The sequence below is a fragment of the Protomyctophum parallelum genome (assembly GCF_964188405.1).
Source record: "Protomyctophum parallelum genome assembly, chromosome: 2".
NCBI classification, from domain to species: Eukaryota; Metazoa; Chordata; class Actinopteri; order Myctophiformes; family Myctophidae; genus Protomyctophum; species Protomyctophum parallelum.
The window spans coordinates 42,494,897-42,513,883 of NC_139699.1; the positions used below are offsets into that span (position 1 = coordinate 42,494,897).

Consider the following 18,987-nt stretch of genomic DNA (forward strand, 5'->3'; position numbering starts at 1 on the left):
AGTCTGTACCTAGTTAAGATTTTTCTTTGTTTTGGGTCGGTCACGGTGCTCAGGTATTCTGCCACTGTGTATTCTCTGTTTAGGGCCAGATAGCATTCTAGTTTACTCTGAATTTGTGTTGCCTCTTTCCAATGTGTCAGATAGTTTTCCTTTTGCTGTTTTATAATTTGGTTTAGTCCAATGGGTTTAAGTGGGTTAGTCACATCCTAGTCACATCTTTGAGCTCAACACTGAACCCCTAACTGGTTCTGACGAGCACGTTGGTGCTTTGCAAGGTTTCCTCTGTGTCAATATACTACATTGTTGTAGGTGAGACAGCAACAAGCTATAACATGAGACCATATTTACCGTAAATACTTGTCAAAGGTTGCAAACAAACTTGCTGTGTTCACGTAACTCTACTGGTTTATGCATGTGTGTGTTTCTGCTTGTTTTAGGGGTGAGGACAGTAGAATGTTTCAGCTGACTCATTCTTTATACAATAAGGATGCAACTGAGAATATTTGACGACCTTCACACACTCACACAAAGACACACACATGACACAGCACACACCCACATCCGCACGCATGACCTACTGTCAATAAATGATGAATTCACACACTTACACATAGACACACACAGCACACACCCACGCACGCACGCACGCACGCACACACACACACACACACACACACACACAAACACACACACACACACACACACACAAATGCCCCTTTTATTTGATAGAGACAATCATTTGCTTGCAGAAGGGGCGATAACGCTGATGTTTTTTTGCATTATTGTAAAGATAAGTGAAGCGATGGTTTCACAACAACACATAAGCAGAGTGGCCAATTCTACACAGAAGTAATGCTTTTTTTTGCTGTAAGAGATTTTCTTCTGTCATACGGTATTAACTTTATATTCTGAAAGTTATCGTTGTTCAAGAGAGTGTAAACAACAAGTGAAATTGGAAGTGATGAAATAAACTAAAGGAGAAAAAAGGCAGTGTATTGAGTGTACAGGGGGAGATGAGGTCAGATCAAGATAATGGAATGTCAGATAAGGTCAGCTCCATATATGGAGATATAAGGGTGGCAGCGCGGGGCAGTGTATTGAGTGTACAGGGTTTGATGAGGGCCCAGGTAGGGCCGGGCCTTAATTTCCGGCTGCCAGGCGCGGCTGCACAAATAACTTTGTCGGAAAAGGTTCTGACATATATATCCATATACTAATATTGGTGACATCAGGGATCTCCATATATGGGCTTAATTGCGACATCAGGTCACATTTACTATGACACCAGGGATCTCCATCCCTGATGATCTCATGTGACGGGGATTTGATTTAGGTGATGTGACAGAGTGACGGAGATTGTGGGTTAGGTGTCAAAAACGCAAGGTTTCATAGTTAACTGTGACCTCCGGTTGCAATAAAACTGAGGCTCATAAATGAGATCTTTCTCCTGATTGGATATTTGGTATAAAGGGGAAGAAAGGAGCATCCCTAGTATAGAGCCCTTAGGGACTACTACTAAGTATATCAGCACAGGGTTTAAGTGGTTTATCAATACTTTGTAAACTTCAAGTTCAAGCTTTATTTGTCTCCCGAGGAAGAAATTTGTCTTAGACAAAGGACCCGCATGCAAGCATGGCCCTTGTGCCCATGTCGCCGCAGAGCAGCGCCAAATCTTGACCCGGGTTGGCTATTTTCTTGGTCCCCTCTACACTATAGGGATGCTCCGAATATTCGGCCACCAAAACTATATTCGGCCGAATAGTGGCAAAAAAATGCATATTCGGTTCGGTCGATTTTAGAGCCTAAACCGTAGAGTCACTAAACCTAAACCTTAACTTACCGTTTTGTTGTGATGCCGTGATCAAAACGCGGCTTCTAGCATGCAAGCAAAAACTGGTAAAAACAAATAAATGATATTATATAATAGTATTCAGATTTGGCTATTCGGTATTCAGTTTTCGGCCAACTGTTTACTATATTCGGTAGGCTATTCGGTTTCGGCCTAGAATTTCCCTACTTTACACCAAACCTATACAAGCACCACCAAGTGGCGCGCTACAAGCTTGTAGGTCTGCTATTTTTGAAAAATCGTGAAAATATGGCACAAATCTTTGAATATAATATTCTTTCAGAATTTATTTATTTCAACGTCAGGCCTAAAATCAGGGAATGTTCCCCCTGTAACAGGGATTCTAGGCTTCAAGTGGTTAACGTACTGTAATGCAGCCATGTTGTTATAGCCATTAGAGTGTATTGTTTTGTTTTGACAATAATGGGATCATCTCCGGATCCCTTTTGTGGAAAGATAAAAGACACATCCGTTTCATCCTTTCTTCATCAATAATTGAAAGTCCACTTATTTCAATTACAAAGAGGGCTAAATGCAGTGCGAGACCTCTCTGCTTGCCTCTCAGATGTTACAAACAAAGCAACACTCCGCGGCCCAGAGTAAATATTTGCTCAGCAGTCATGTGTGAGTGGTTGCCGGAATACAACCCGTCTCAAGAGCAGCCCACAGCACAGCCTTCTGAAAGCCAACAAACACTACTGTGAGACTGTACATTCGACCGTGTGTTTAAACATGCGTTTAAATGTAATGTATGTACTGTGTGTGTGCGTGTGTCCGTATGTGTGTGTGAGTGTGTTCCCTGTGGGAACTCAGCGGTCAGTAGTGTGTGTCAGAGCAGGAAGTAGCAGCGGTAGGAGAGCCAGGAGGTCTGCCATGGGTTCAGCCCTCTGAGGACACATGAGGATGTACGGCTGTGACATCGACATCATCATCACCACCATCCCACCAATAGGAACACAGTTCTCACCAATCCCCCCTGGGAACACCATCCTCCCCCCTCTACACACACACAACCACATGAGCAAGCACATACACTGCACGCACGCACACACACTTCTCTGGGGGTTGTTGGGTAAATCCACACCTCTGCTTCTGATTCCTCTGGTCATTACTTAAATGTTTTTTTTTGTGGCTTAATTTCGCCTTTATTTTTAATGGAGGGACAGACAGTATAGGCTGACAGGAAACGGGGAGTGACATGCAGTAAAGGCCGTCGGGATGGGGAGTCGAACCCGCGGCAGACTGCCAGACTGGATTAACAGCCAAGGTGCCTGGACCGCTGAGCCACGGCCCAGAGGTCATTACTTTTTTATGTTCGGTGGGCACTGCTTCTGGTCGGACTGCATTCAATACACTGCATTTCCTTTTGGGAAATGCATGTAATGCATAGTGTAATGCATATAGTGTAAATGTAAGCTCATATATGTTTGATATATTTCTGTTGGATTATATCACAACTTGGCAGAGCTTGTGTGGAGTGGCTATTTATTTCATTATTTGTCACACAATGATGTATAAAGGGCTAAAGTGGTTAAGAAAATGTCCTAGCCTCTGTTTTTGTTAACAAATCGAATCCTACACACACACCACCACCACCTCACACACAGTCACACACACACTCGCACGCGTGGACACACACACATGCACGCATGAACACACATGCACATGTGCGTGCACACACACACACACACACGCACGCACACGCGCGGGCGCACACGCACGCACGCACGCACGCACGCACGCACGCACACAAACACACACACACACACACACACACACACACACACGCACGCACGCACACACATACACACACATCAAATGTGAATCCAGCCTGTGACAGATGTGGCCAGTCGCCAGCCACTCTAGCTCATATGTTCTGGCACTGCACTAAACTAACATCATATTGGCATGACAGCAGTTCTAGGAGTCAAAAGGCCCAGGGTTAAACTGTCTACTTTGCATTATAACATGGTAAATGATGTGACTCTACTGGCTCGCAGACTGATACTGTTGAATTGGAAGCAAGCACAGGTTCCGACTCACACTACACTTACATAACAAGATGTTATGCACTATTTGCAATTGGAAAAGTTTGAATTGAGAGGGAGTGAAGATAGATTTAAAAAACAACTTGTTGGGAAGGTTTGAGAGCAAGAGTGTCTGTCCTGTTGTCTTTGTTTTGTTTGTCTGTTCACATTTGTCACTGTTTAACTGTTTTTTCTTGTTTATCACATTTATATACAGGGCTGCACATAAGTGGTGCGCCAGTGCGCATGTGTAGTCAAAATAAAAAATGCGCTGTCAATCAAGCGCCGGGAAGCGCTTCTGCGTACCAACAGCTGGGGCCGCCCAGAATGATTATTATGGCCAGAATACCCACTAAATTCTGTGGCGAGAGCATTTCCCACCGACTGCCAATCAAAGTGGCTACAGCACGTCTTGCGAGAGTGCACTGGACATTGTGGCCAATCACAGCGCGTCCTTACTCAAACGAGGGAGGATTCCAAATCCATGCGTGCTGCTTCCTGCTTGCTACTGGGAGGAGGACAGGAGTTTACTACGGACTCGGAGAAAAAGTTATCTGACACATTATTCTTACAGTATTACAGCCAAACTCTCGTCAAATGTCCAAGAAGCAAGCGCCATTAAGTAACTATTTTGGTGTTCCAGCACCACCACCTCCAAAGAGACGCCGAACGGAACCACCACCTGAACCGCACAGAAAACGTGTGTTTGCGGAAAAGTGGTTGGATGATGTCGGCTGGCTCCAAACTAATGCTGAGCGCAGCGAGATGTGGTGCAAAATATGTCGTGAGCATCCCAATCTGGCCGATAAAAACTGCACCTTTTATACAGGGACAAAGAATTTCAGTCACCCAGCTTTTATTGTAAAGTCGGGTATTGTACATTATTTATTTTGCACCGAGGAGCCATGCGTGTCTGACTGTCTGACTGTGTTGACGGTGTCTCGCCTCGGCTAAAAGGGAAGCCTGACGTATGCTTCGCCGTACGACGTGTCGTATGTTAAACAAATAATTGATCAGCAAGCTCACAACGTGTCGCCTCCGCAACACGTTGTGAGCTAGTAGATCGGCTATTAAAAAAATAAAAAAAAAGTATCTAAATATTGCTTTGATGCTCATATTATCCTTAGGATAATATGAGTTTGTGCTTGAAATGTACTGTAATTCTGCAAACTGTTAATAAATATTTCAATCAATCAATCAATCAAAGGAAGTATTAAAAAGTTTGTATTAGAATATGCATATAGGGCTGGAATACACATGGACCTATAGCTGCAATTTGCAACTCTGGATTTCTTTTAAATAATGGGATGAATCTAGAGTTGCAATAATCTCCATTGACTCCCCAGTCCCCACTTATCCAATAAATATAGTTTTGCTATAAGTTATTCATGCATCCCTCTTTTATCCAAGTAACTCCTCCAGGTGCTCCTCTGAGTACTAGACCAAAAAGGTTGTGTGCAGCCCTGTTTATATACCTTTTTTATTATGGTAAATGGTGCATTTATATAGCGCCTTTATCCAAGGCGCTTTACAGAGATTGTGCATTACATTCACCCATTCACACACACATTCATACACCGATGGCAGCGGAAACCATGCAAGGCACCAACTAGCACATCGGGAGCGAATTAGGGGTTCAGTGTCTTGCTCAAGGACACTTCGACAGTAACTCTGGGGGAGCCTGGGTTCGAACTGGGAACCTTACGGTTACCTTATGGTTACCATCCAGGCACTCTACCCCTGAGACACCGCCGCCCCTATGTATTGTATTTGGAACATTTACACTACCTGTCACTATTTTTTTTATTTTTTCATTTTATATCACTTAATTACTCATTATCTGTCAATGATATTCTGAAGTTATATCATAGTTATCATAGTTAAGTTATATCATATACAAATAATAAATACAGTATTAAAAAAAAGAACGTAAATACAATCTATGCAGAGTTGCAGACTATGCTATGTGCAGCTGCAGGCAGAAGCATACAGTACATTGGTTGTGGTTCTACTCTCCTGCCGGCTGGTGGGTTAAGTGTATCCATATGGCAATAATCGTATCATATTCCTTGTCGATAATCGTATCGTATAGTTCCTTGCCTTTTGTCTAAAACTCTAAATGTTATCCACCAAGTTTTTCAATTTGATTTGGAAACTTTAACATTTCTGACCATACATCTGTCATATCATTGGCAATCGCTGGTCTAGGACTCTGTATCGTGATACTTATCGATCGTGAGGTTTTTGGCAATACCCTGCCCTAATTAATAGTCATTATTTGGAATTAGAGATGTCCGGGTACTGTATCGGTATCGGAAAAGTATCGTATCGGCCCTTTTTGGTCATATGCCAGTATAACCACCACTATGGCACTATGGCAGGTAAATATAATGCTGGGGCATGTGTGGAGTTTGCTTTGGATTTGCCCAAACTGCAAGTGCACATTTGAGTGAGGAGTCTGCTATTAACAGCACGAGATACAAGAAGTAATTTTCTTTTTTGTATCATTATAAATATTATTCTCTGTTATCGGTATTCGGTATCGGTAACACAGAAATTGTGGTATTGGGATCGTATCGGAAACGAAAAAAGTGTATCGGGACATCCCTATTTGGAATTAAAACCCATTTTGGGCGGGAACCCCTTTTGGTGTTTTAAACATTATGTTATAATTTAGTTATTGAAGTTATTTCAAAAATAGCAGATCTACAAGCTCATAGCGCGCCACTCGGTGGTGCGCTATGAGCTTGTAGATCTGCTATTTTTGAAAAATCGTTAAAATGTTGCACAAATCATTGAATATATATTTCAGAGTGAACGTTTTAACTCAAATCTTTGATTCTGGGGAGGTCCCTGGAACAACATATTTTCAGATGGGGGTCGGTGGCCAATTACATATAATTTTTGGGGTCCTTGACATGAAATATTGAAAAACACCGACACAGAAACATGAGGTTTTTCAGAAAACTGTCATGCCCTGGGTTTGTCAAAAAACTTTAATAAAAAGATTTTGAAAAGAAAAGAAAACTGTCATGATGTAGAAGACTTTTTTTTAAATCGTTCCCAGGTCTAAATGGGCTAACGTATACTCGATATATCGATGATCCGATATATATTGTATCGTGATATATATCTATTGTGAGGTTGCAGGCAATACCAGAACTATGCTGTACACTGCTGCTGTGTTCTTTGCTATAGTTGGTAAATGAACACGTCCCCAATTAGTGGTGGTAATTCTAGGACCGCAATCGTTACAGTACAGCAATCATTATATACTCACAGAATCAACATTGTTTGCCTGGGAGCTTATCAATTCCTTTTATCAATGCTGCCATGTCTTTCTGATAGTTAACTCATTGCAAAACAATGACGTTATTTGTCTACACACTGGAGTGCATTGTGATTTATTTTTGGGAGCTGATAAAGAATTGGACCGACATGCAGAACTGCTAATGGCATTAGCACCAAGAAAACGTCATCAATTCCCATCCATATGGAAAATAGATGTTTAGAGATTTGGTATCAGCAAATACCAAACTACCTAAATTTGGCTTCATTTTCAATCAAACCACATGCTGTTCTGGTCATTCTAGAGTCTAGAACTATAGTGTATTGGTTTAGAATGAACAACGCTAAACTGGCTATCATCAACTCATTCTTACAGAGAATCAACATGAACATGTGGGCATTGTGACAGCCTAAATGAAAAATAACGATACTCCTGTTAACTGTCACATAAGACAAATGATAAGGCTCGATCTCAATCAATATAAATCACTGTGGTTCTGTGCCTGCATGATGTGTAGGCCTACATCTGTATTGATACTCCACCGAACTAAAACAAATCAACACCTATCTTAACTGAACAAATCAAACCCATGAATATAATGAATAATAACCACACAGCTAAACAGAGTGTTAATTATATTTAGCGTAATCAAGTGTAAAAATAGAAGAAGGAAAAAAAACACTCTATTGGGAATATCCTAACTGCAGCGTTGTGTATACCTTGCCTCATGGCACATAATTACAAAACCAATTGTGTGCCATTAGCCCGTTGTTGTTGTTTTTTTGGATGGATGGATGAGCTGTACCTCTGCCTCTAATAAGCAATCTCATATCTAAATATATGGGACCAATATCTCATTGATGCAGTGGAGAGTTCTGGCCAATAGAGCTGTCATGGCGAGAGTGTTGGGAATCACTCACTTCCTCCTGTGCGGCACTTGTGGTAGGATAAAGCCCTATGTACTTCGTATACGTCAAATAAAGCTATAAGCAAGCACATGAACATCATTTGATTCCTGACCCTGTGCATGACCTGACCTAATACCAGTCAATAGAATACAATAGAAAGGCTACAGCGAGACACATCTCACAAAATGTTGTGACAAACTAGCCATGTGGAACACTGGAAGAGCGAGTCATCAATGGAGACTTTTCTTTAGAAAATCTATATATTTCTAGTGCTGCAAAGGCTGTCTCAGGAGAACACTGTGAAAGCACGAGAGAACAGCTCGCTGAATGTGGTGTCAGCGTATTGGCCATAATTACCGGTACATACAAAGTACTGTGTATTTGTATGATATGCATGCGTGCAAAGTGTGTGTGTGTGTGTGTGTGTGTGTGTGTGTGTGTGTGTGTGTGTGTGTGTGTGTGTGTGTGTGTGTGTGTGTGTGTGTGTGTGTGTGTGTGTGAAACTTTTTAATAAAGAATATCTTCCCTGCGGAACAATAGACTGGGTTACATAAATGAAGAACTCCAAACCGACATTTCCCCTTAGATGCTCAACAGTTCTCTTACACAAATACATTACCAGCTATAGTGCATTGATCAGCTGATAAAGAAAAGACAATGGACGTGGAACCTCTCCAGGTTGGCACTATGCTCACCATGTGACTTTGTTCTCACTGTGAATGTCTAGTTTTAATAGTGCCTTTAAAGATAGCCTACCGTAATTACTAGTATTATATATTGTATTTATGAGACCTGCGGGCCAGCAAAGAATCTACAACAACACTGTCACAACATTCTCAGTCATACTAGACAAACATTCAGCAAAAATAGGCAAAAGTTCAGCAATGACATGACAATATATGGAGGCCAGATCAACCAATGAAAACAAGGACTTGTGACTGAATAACAAGTGGATGGATCGATTGGAACACAGGTTCTGTTTCCTGAAAAGTAACAGTTTTGGAAGAGTTTATGTCCTATCAGCTTGTGTCTGTCGTGTGATAAGGACTCTTAACTGCCTACTTTTGGAAGTAGTTATCTCAGAGTTTGTAAATAGTTCAGGGTGTGACCTGTTTCTAGAGAGATATATCAGTGGTTGTGCAACCACTTTATAGCAAGTGGTTTTAACATTTTGCAACAGGCTCAGGCTGGCATCCATGGTATAAGCTAATGGTTCCCAAATGAATATTCAGATCGCAACGTGACACGTTGTGAGCTTGTACAGCTGCAGTTTTTGATTTACAATGAAGTATATAGTGTTTCAGTCGTAAATCAATCACGAGCGTTGTGAGCTGTCAGAATGGATAAGGCCGCACATTTTCTGAAGAAGAACATTAATCTACAATAAAACCTTGACTGGTAGCTTCTTGAAAGGTTACAGTGTGCAGACATTTATTATTCTTCATCTTAAGGCCACATGTCACACACGGTACAGGCCCATCTGTGACCGTCCTCTCTGCTGTAGCTCCAGCACTCGGTCACACTTGCCTAAGATCCGGCAGAGGGGGTGACCGGTGAAACAGGTATCATGCACAATTGCACATTCCTGATAGGCCTGTCTCACAGCCATTCACCGCCCCCTTTCCACGCCCCCTTTCCAGACCTAGTGGTGTTGACGTGATGTCACTCCATAGACATTACATGTTAAAAGACCTACATTCAGAAGCCATAAACAACGCATTTTCTGACTATAAACTTTATTCTATTTGTTTTAGCAGTCTTAACATCTTGTTTTCTTCATAATAATATTGGTCTTTTACATTTTAACATTTGGAAACGGCCTTAAATGGTGCAGAGAAAGCAGGTATAGGGATATAGCTCTGGTCCATAGCCTTACTCATGGACCAGAGCTACATCCCTACATGCTTTCTCTGAACCATTTAGGCTGTTTCCAAATTCCAATATTCTGAAAAGCTCCACGGCCAAAGTAGAGTTAATGTGGAGGCACATTAAGGATAATGTTAAATGTGGCGCAGGCTTGCAAAATAACCTGGTTTAACCCTTTAAAATGGGGAAAGCATCTGTGTCACTTTGGATTTCAGCTTCAAATGTACAAGCTCACACTACAGTGCTGCCAGCTTGTGAAGATGCTATTTAAAAAATAAATTATAATTAATAATCTTGAAAGTGTGAGAACTACTTTATTGTAGAATTGGCCTCAGGTCTTATACTCTTAACACAATAAGCGCTGGGATTGCTCGGGTGCTGGGCAGATATGGCAGCTTTTACTCTGAAAGCCCCCACCCCCCTTCCGTTCCGTACATCTGTAGCCTACGATACCGGGACCAATACATTTTTGATACAATGTTCAGAAAGAGGGTAAGACATTGAGCAAGTCCCAGAGCTACAGTGGGGGTGTGTGGGTGGGGGACGGGGGGGCAGAGAGTGCTGCAGTTGCCTGCTAATGAGAGAGAGAGGGGGGGGGGGGGGGGGGGGGGGAGAGGGGAGTTGCACCACTCGGTTCACACGGGTGTGATTTTTTTAGACTTACTATGGCCTCATACTGTTTGGGCGGCGATCTGTCTGCAGCCTTGGGGGAAGTGAAGTCCAGGTCGGGGCTCTTCTCCTCTCCGGGAACGGGCAGGTAGTTGTCGTTCATCCACATGACGGCTGACTGCATCGCCTGCTCCGCCTGCAGGCTGCCTGGACGCTGGGCGACCTCGCGGGTCCTTCCTGGAGGTGGATAGAGAGAGGATCAGACTATAGGGGGCTGCAGCTGGGGGCGACATGACTTCAAATCGCTGTCGTGATTTGCCTATTTCAAACCTTTGCCTCGATTATGATTAGTGAAGGATTCTGCTTTTGTAAAAACAAAATATGATTTATGTTTTCTCTGTGGCCTACTCAAGGTTCGCCTTTTTAATAGTGAAAATGGCAGATCTACAAGCTCACAACGCGTCTGCTATTTTGCCTATATTTTTGTATGCCACCATTGTACAATCAAATATAAGTGGTTATATAAGTTATATAAGTTGGTTTAGTCAACTATAGAAAACCTACTAGACTTTTCTTTGTGTCGATTCATTGATAGATACTGTATAAGAAATATACTGAAAAAGGAAACCTGCTTCTCGACTATTCGATGAACCTACGTGAGCTAGATGATGTAACGTTAATTATTTACTTTGTTACTTATGGAGCCACACTGATCCTGTCTGGAGGTTTAGAGACACATGCAGCACAGAGAGTATGAGAGTGATGGGAGAACATTTACGTTGACCTGTTGCTGTTATGTAACTGTAAGCGGAGAACAAGTGCTCCTCCTGCCAACAACACACAGGTTCTCTGCATGCCTTCTCTACTTAGTCATGCCACGTGGTCAATATACTATAGAGATGCACCATCATTCATGCATGATTGTTCATAATCAGGGGCGTGCATAGACGTTTAGAGGGGCTGGTGCTCAAGTGAAAAAAGGGCCCCTTGTGCAGCGCGTGGAACCGGCAGGTTGCCTTAATAGTTAGAGATTTATTGATTTTGGGGCATAAATAATATATTAGAAGCAAGAATTGATCAATGTCACCATGGTCCACATACTGTACACTGGGCTTTTTTCTTTTCAAAAGGGAACATGCTGTCCAGAGGGCAAGGGCAGGTGGTGCTCTAGCACCCCCTAGTCTCTATCTGTGCACGCCACTGTTCATAATATCAGTATCGGTAAGGTATTTTATGACAGAAGGCTGCAGATTCAATCAGTGTCTTCTAGGTTTGAAAAGTGTAGTCCCAAATGTATAATAAATAAAGGAAAACAAATTGGAAAGCTTTGGGGGGAAAAATACATTATATCTTTACTACATAGTTAACTAATATGTGCCTCCGATGGTCTAATAAATCAGGGAATAAGAATGCACTGTTTTAAGAAGTCTGCATCTGTGCCCAAGGTAAACCCTATACCAGAAACTTGTATTGCAAGTTATTAATTAATTTTGCCATGCAATTAACCAGTTATCGGATATTGGCCAAAATGTCATGGTGTGCATTGTGCATCCCTAAAGTATATACAGTATAACTGCTCATCGTTTTGTCCTGACATGGTGGTTCCCTGTGCCCTTGTATGGCACAGTATTAGATTCCAACAACTTTCTGTTACCTGCAGTATGACATAGTATCAGTGTTGTAATGCCACTTTAAATAAAGGCTTATTAATTGCAAGAAGACTGTGATGGACAAAATTCATTCCACAATCATTGTGGTATTGATTATTTTAATGTATTGGTAGATGAAACTTCCTACACTCTGCAAGGGCACTGATCATCACCAGCTGTTCTTCCATATGACAAATTAACTCCTGGCACGCCGACTCACGCAAACCTACTTTGCCGACTGTGTGTGAGTCAGCTGTAGAATAAGGCCCATGATAGGGGTGACCATCTGCTATCACCTCTGTGTACATCTCCTGACAGTATGCAAGATGTGTGTGATATTTGTGTTGGGGGTTCTGGGGAAAGTTTGAATTCTGAAAGTCCTGCATCTTCCTTATCATCATACTATATCATACTATAATCATCATACTATAATTCTGACAATGTCTGAATGCCTGTGTGTCTGTGTGTCAGAAACACTGCCGTAGCTCCTCACCGCCTGCACCAATCACTCCCACTTTTCACACAGGCATTGACCATAATAATATGGAGGTCTTAACGAAGCCCTTTTTCCAATTTAACAAATTATAAATTAATAATTAATTTATTAGCGAATTAAAAATGCGAAAACGCACACAGGGTGCAGTACCCCCCGCAAGTATTTCACAATGGGTAAGGGCTAGTCTGTTTAACTTACTTATGTAACACTACAAACTTCCATTACACAAGATAACAATAATTGAATCGACAGACCAAAAACCAAAAAAATGCTGGTGTCATATATTGAGCTCGTTAAAATGACCTTTTTTGTTCACGGTTAATAGCCTGAAAAGTAGTCATTTGTGGTAACAAACAGACTTACAACATTGTTCTTTCTCAAGAGTGTAACCAGCCGTAGTCAGTGGCACAGGTTAGCACAAAAACTAACTGATCTAGCCAACTTACGAAATCATACACCTTAAAGGGCACCTATGTGAACAATCACAGTAAGTCTACCAACGACCAGCTCAGTGGCCTTGTCGTTAGAGTGCCCTGAGACTGGGAGGTCGGGTTGATCCCTGGCAGGGTCATACCAAAGACTCAGAAAGATGGGACTCAGTGCCTCCCTGCTTGGCACTAATCATAAAGGTTTTGATTGGGGGTAAGTCCCTGCGACATGCTAGCGTCATGTCCAGGGGGTGTACTTGTACATCCAGCTGCCTCACACTACAGGAACAGGAGATAAGGCTCCTGCCCTGTGGGCCTCGTGGCTCGGCATGGCACACTTACAACCAACTACACAATGTAAACACACCAACCAAGTCTGTTCATATTTCTTGTGAAAAGATATTGAGAAAATGTGTCTCCAGAAGATTTTACTGTAGAGTAGTGAACAGTATGAGAATCATAGGAACTGCCCAGAAATGTGGACTCTATGATAACTCTCACTAACCTACATAACACACAAATGTGCAAAAGAAACTAGTTGAGTTCCCCGATACCATTCTTTTCAGACCGAGTATGAGTACTAGCACACGCCGATACCGAGTACCGATACGAGTACTTTTTTATTTTTGTTTTATTTGTATTTTTGTTGACTTATTTTACCCCCTTTTTCTCCAATTGAATTGAATTGTCATGCCTTGTACTTGTAATGATACTGTAATATTAATTTACCACGATAATAATAGCCTGAAACGATGTTGAAAAAATATCTAATTCCAAAATGTTCTTGCTCCCGTTGCATTGTTCGTTCAGCCTAGTGTTAATTGAATGTTTTGGTACTCGGGTCAGAGTACCCAATACCAGTATCGGTATCTGAACAACTCTACATTGCTTTTCTGCTTTTCTTTGAAGAAAAGACCATTTCTTCAAAGTCGGGTAGTTGGTGTATTGATTGTGTGAACAATTAGTCAACTGTTCAGTCTCAAGGAAACTCTGTATAATACGGCTGTATATACTGATCTAGGCTTAGGGCCAATGTCTGCCACACACAGTTCAGGAATGTGTATATATTTGGCAATATACAGTATGGACATATCTGGCTGATCTATGTAGTTAAACTAAGACTACATTAGACTCATCCAAAACATTACTAGAAGCTAAAAAGAAATGATGTACAGTATATACGAAAACAATAAGAAAAACACAAACCCTCTTTAACCATGCAACCAGTCAACTATAAAACACATGGAGGCTCATCAGCCCAGTGCCTTTGGAATTTACTTAACTAGTTTAAACCTGGGGTGCACTTTGCATGCATGTCATTATAGTAGCAAGACTTGCCGAGCCATGAGGCCCATAGGGCAGGAGCCTATCTCCTGTATCTGTAGCGTGAGGCAGCTTGATGTACAAGTAAACCCGTGGGACATGACGCATGTCGCAGGGACAATCCAACCCTTGATGCTGAGTGAAATGCAGGGAGGCATACCAGGTCTTTGGTATGACCCGGCCGAGGATTGAACCCCGACCTCCCAGTCTCAGGGCAGACTAGTCTAACCACAAAAAAGGCCACTGGCATTATAGGCCAATTCAAAATAATTTCAAAGATTTTCGAAAAAAGGGAAAAGAAATGTTGTTGTAAATTGTATTTCCAATATACAAACAAAACAAAACAAACTGAGCAGGGAAAATTGGAAACGGAACAATATAAAATCCATTTCATCCATTTAATTGGATAAACTTTTCCGTATAGGAGCTGGAGAGACGGGGAGACCCTAGTCATTGAACAAATAGTCTATAGCAATAATTAATGACACATAGCCTGCAGAGTTAGTTCAGTTAGTCAGTCACACTCGAGGGAGTTCATGCCGTGCTCAAAGGCACATACTATACTCAAGGGGTTAACATGCTGCATTACTATGTGGGTGTATTCAGTGTGTGTAGCAGTGGCTCACAGCCTCTGCCTGATGGCCTCAAAAGTATAATATCTCCCCCAGTCCATAGGGATATCCCTTTGGTCTAGTGGTTAAGATGTTGGACTTTCACGCGGGAGGCCCGAGTTAGAATCGCGGGGCGTTACATGTGCAAGACCCACATGTCATTCGCTGATGTAGCATGCTCTTCCTGCCTTCCTTCTGCTATGGCTCCTGGTTGTTATGTGATGTTTGCTCCCACCACCACCCCAGCACCATTTTATGTTGGTGCTTAATCGTGCCGAGCAGGGAGAAAATCCAGCAGAGCCGAACGCCAAGTCAAATATCATAAATATTGGTTGTCTGACTGAACTTGGATTATAGAGCTTTGATTAACATATGACGCACTATGACATACCACAACAATATGAAAATGGACTTGTTTTCAATGGATTCAAATACCTGCTGATTGTACGCTGTATGTATGGTATGTGGTGTCAAAGTAGTAGCGTCATTGTTATTTTTTACTACAGCGTTGTACCTTCAAGCACCTCAACGTGTGCTATGACTAATGTACACGCCTACTTTTCATATCCACAAGGCCGGATCTGCCGGAGGCACTCAGGCGGGGATAATGTTTTGTTTTCCGCCTCCAAAACATTATCCTGGAGGCGGGAATGGGGATAATATGTCGTTCCGCCTCCTGACCGGCTGGAGGCGGGAATAATTCTGTGTGAGTCTGTCTGTCTGTGAGCAGCTCATCTCAGGCACTGCTGGACCGATCGGCATGAAACTTTGCACGCAAACTTTCAGTAAGCCATAGAAGAACCTCAAAATGTTTTCAGATTGGCCTCATGGTGGCGCTTTAACAGACCGCTTTATATTTTGGCATATATACTATATATATATATATATACATACTCTATCAAAATAGCTGATCTACAAGCCCAAAACGCATTTCTTGCTTGAGAGCTTGTACATCCCCTTCAAAGCCATGTGCTTGAGCTCCACGATTCATGTATCACTGACTCATTATTTACTTTTTTATGGCCGAGACAAGAAACTTCTATTCCTTCTGGACATCCTGACCAATTAAAAAACGTAATTTAATATTATATTTGCAGACTGTCTGTCTGCAAATCAGACACATTTTAAAACGCATGTGCCTCTCTGTAGCTGCTTCTCTCTGTCTCTCTCGCTCTCTCGTCCCCCGGCGCAATGCACTTCAGACAACTTTCACTCAGAACCGCTCTGTTTCACATACATTATGTCACCATACGATATGTCACCATCATAGACTGTAGGTCACCATACGACCATGGTGAGTAGCCTATTTTCATTCATTGCTGGGGCCAGATGAATCAACAAACCTTATGAAAGGTTAGTCTAAGATTCACGCAGACCTGACTTTCATTATTATCAATATATTGGCCTACCTATTAACAGGTCGGTTTGGTTCTATTTGTACAGTCTTGGCATTAAAATATAGCTTGATGTTACAGGATGTTACAGTGTTGTTACAGTTACAGTGTTACAGTGCCTCAGTCATCAATCACGTGTAAGAGCCAATTAGAGGATAAGGCATGAATCCAAAAACATAAATATGTCTCTGGTGTTTCTGTCTCTTCATGATTACAGTCAGTGTGTGTTCTATTTCCCTGCACATTTGATTTAATACTACACATCCTTAACGAATCAACAGCATCACTGCACCTGACATTAATTGAGGAATAGGCCTATCTTAATTAGCTTTGAGTTCAATCATTGCGCACGCAGCGTCGCCGCCCATATGGTGGCAATCAAACTGTGTCTCGTAGCTAACGTTTTAAAATGCGATTTGTGGAAAAAGGATAATCCAATCTTACCAGACTCTCTATTATTCTCGCTATCTGCATTTCCAGTTGGTTCTTCTTCTCTATCGTCATGTTTTCCCTCCATTGAAACGCGTTTATTAAAAGGCGCTGGCTGCCTAGACCAATCACACTGGAGACTGTGGGGAGCCTGTCCTCGGTGCTCCCTGAGAAACCATATTTAAATCCGTCTGTCGACACGCGCAACTAACTGCGTGCGTGGAAAGGATGGATGGAGGCAGCCTCTCCAGCTGAGCGCCCCGCGGCGGAAACCTGCGTGGATGTTTCTACTCAAACCAATCCACGACAGACAGACAAAGCGAGAGAGAGAGAGAGAGAGAGAGAGAGAGAGAGAGAGAGAGAGAGAGAGAGAGAGAGAGAGAGAGACGGAGAGAGACGGAAAGCGACGTGATACAACATGCATTCATGGTATTGGCATGTCCCCAAAACCAGTCCCACCACAGATCGAGTCGTGCCTAAATCCGTTCATATTTCACAGCTCAATCACTGCCGCGTGACGCGGTGCGTGGAGGAGCGCCTTGACGCCTCCCACGCGTGTTGGGGCTGCTGCTGTTACACAGCAGGCGATCAGAGGAGAGCCGGGTCAGCACGTCAGTCAGTGGTCACTAAATCACTTCAAATCATGTATAGTTCGATGTGATTGACATTGACATCTGAGTTCATTCATAGCAGTGTTGTGTATGTCGTTTAAACCCAGGCCCAGCCCACCTACTCCGAGGTGCGCTTTTACGCTCCGGATGTGTCTGCAGATTGATATAGTATCGCGGCAGCCAGATTAAACCACTTCAGTCTCTTTCTTTAGACTTTAGAGATCCGGGTTCAGCCAATGTATCTTCGAAATGCACGTGACTATAGAAAATTAGCCTAACATAATGTTTTCCTATTTCTACAAGGGGGGGGGGGCTCTCTGTCTACTCGGAGTCTGCTAGTAGCCTGTATGTGTGGACATTTTGGAAGCCTTCGTCTCGGCGCCCTATGCGCAAACCCCCGTCTTGCTGCCAATATATAGCGACAAAATGGACATGCTTTTTAGTCCGCGCACACACAGCAATATCTTCAGAATCTGTCGCTGGAACTGGAAGTAAGGATCGAGGAATTCAATCCCAGCGCACGGAGACAGACAGCGTGAGTGCGCTGCTCCGCTGCTGGCTCCTTGGGAACGTTGTCGCGCCAAAGAGACGCTACGCGTCCCCAGACAGGTGGCAGTAGCCAGCCTGTATACAGCCGTGGTACGACGGTGTCGCTATAGCCAAAATTATCTACAATCTGTTTTTTTTTTTTAACATGGGACACTGTCACGCGCGCGCGCACACACACACACACACACACACACACACACACACACACACACACACACACACACACCGCTGTAACATGCGTGTGGTGGCCTCTCGGGCAAACTCCCCCAAAAAGAAACTCCCATGCGATGCGAGTCCCAAACATTTCGACGTCAGGTTGAAATGAATACAACAACCAACCATTCAAAATTCACAAATAGCCTACACGGAGTAGATTTCCCCTCTTTTACTTTAAAATTATTGACTTCAAAAGTATAGGCTTTATATAGTCATACGCCTACCGTATAGGCTGCCTACTAGAATGTGACAGCTATATAGCCTAAAGCCGGTGAATTTGCCACGTATAGCCTAATGCATGTTATTATAGACACACTGACAAGTGACTGACAACTGCAACAAAACTGGGTGTTGACCCACTTTGAATGAATGAATGAATGAATGAATGAATGGATGGATGACATGAACAACGACAAATGAAAAGATGATACGGTTTGAATTATATAATTACCTCTGTTTTTTAAAACTCCACTGAGACCGGTTTGCAATATCCAAGGTATAAATTCCGCAGTTGAGTTGTCCTGGTTTGAGCGCACACACACCACCACCAGACTCACCTGTCTGCCAAATGCCTCAGCGACTCCCTTCTCAAGAAGGCGAATAATGAGGAAATACTTTCCTCACCCACTCAGGTAGCGCTCTCCTCCTCCTCCACTCGTGTGGGAAAAGCCTCCTCGCCCACGGGAGGAGTGACTTATTGTGTGTGGTGGTGGTTCTCCGGAGCGGAGAGAAC

General features: G+C 42.7%; 1 protein-coding gene across 1 annotated transcript in view; it reads right to left on the reverse strand.

Moving 5' to 3' along the window:
* The window catches only part of ano1a (anoctamin 1, calcium activated chloride channel a), a 107,318-nt gene extending 88,331 nt beyond the window's left edge, over positions 1–18,987 (reverse strand). The window contains 2 exon segments of the mRNA XM_083760107.1: positions 10,604–10,785; positions 18,812–18,987. Coding sequence (XP_083616233.1) covers positions 10,604–10,732 — 129 coding nt within the window. The 5' untranslated portion in view covers positions 10,733–10,785; positions 18,812–18,987.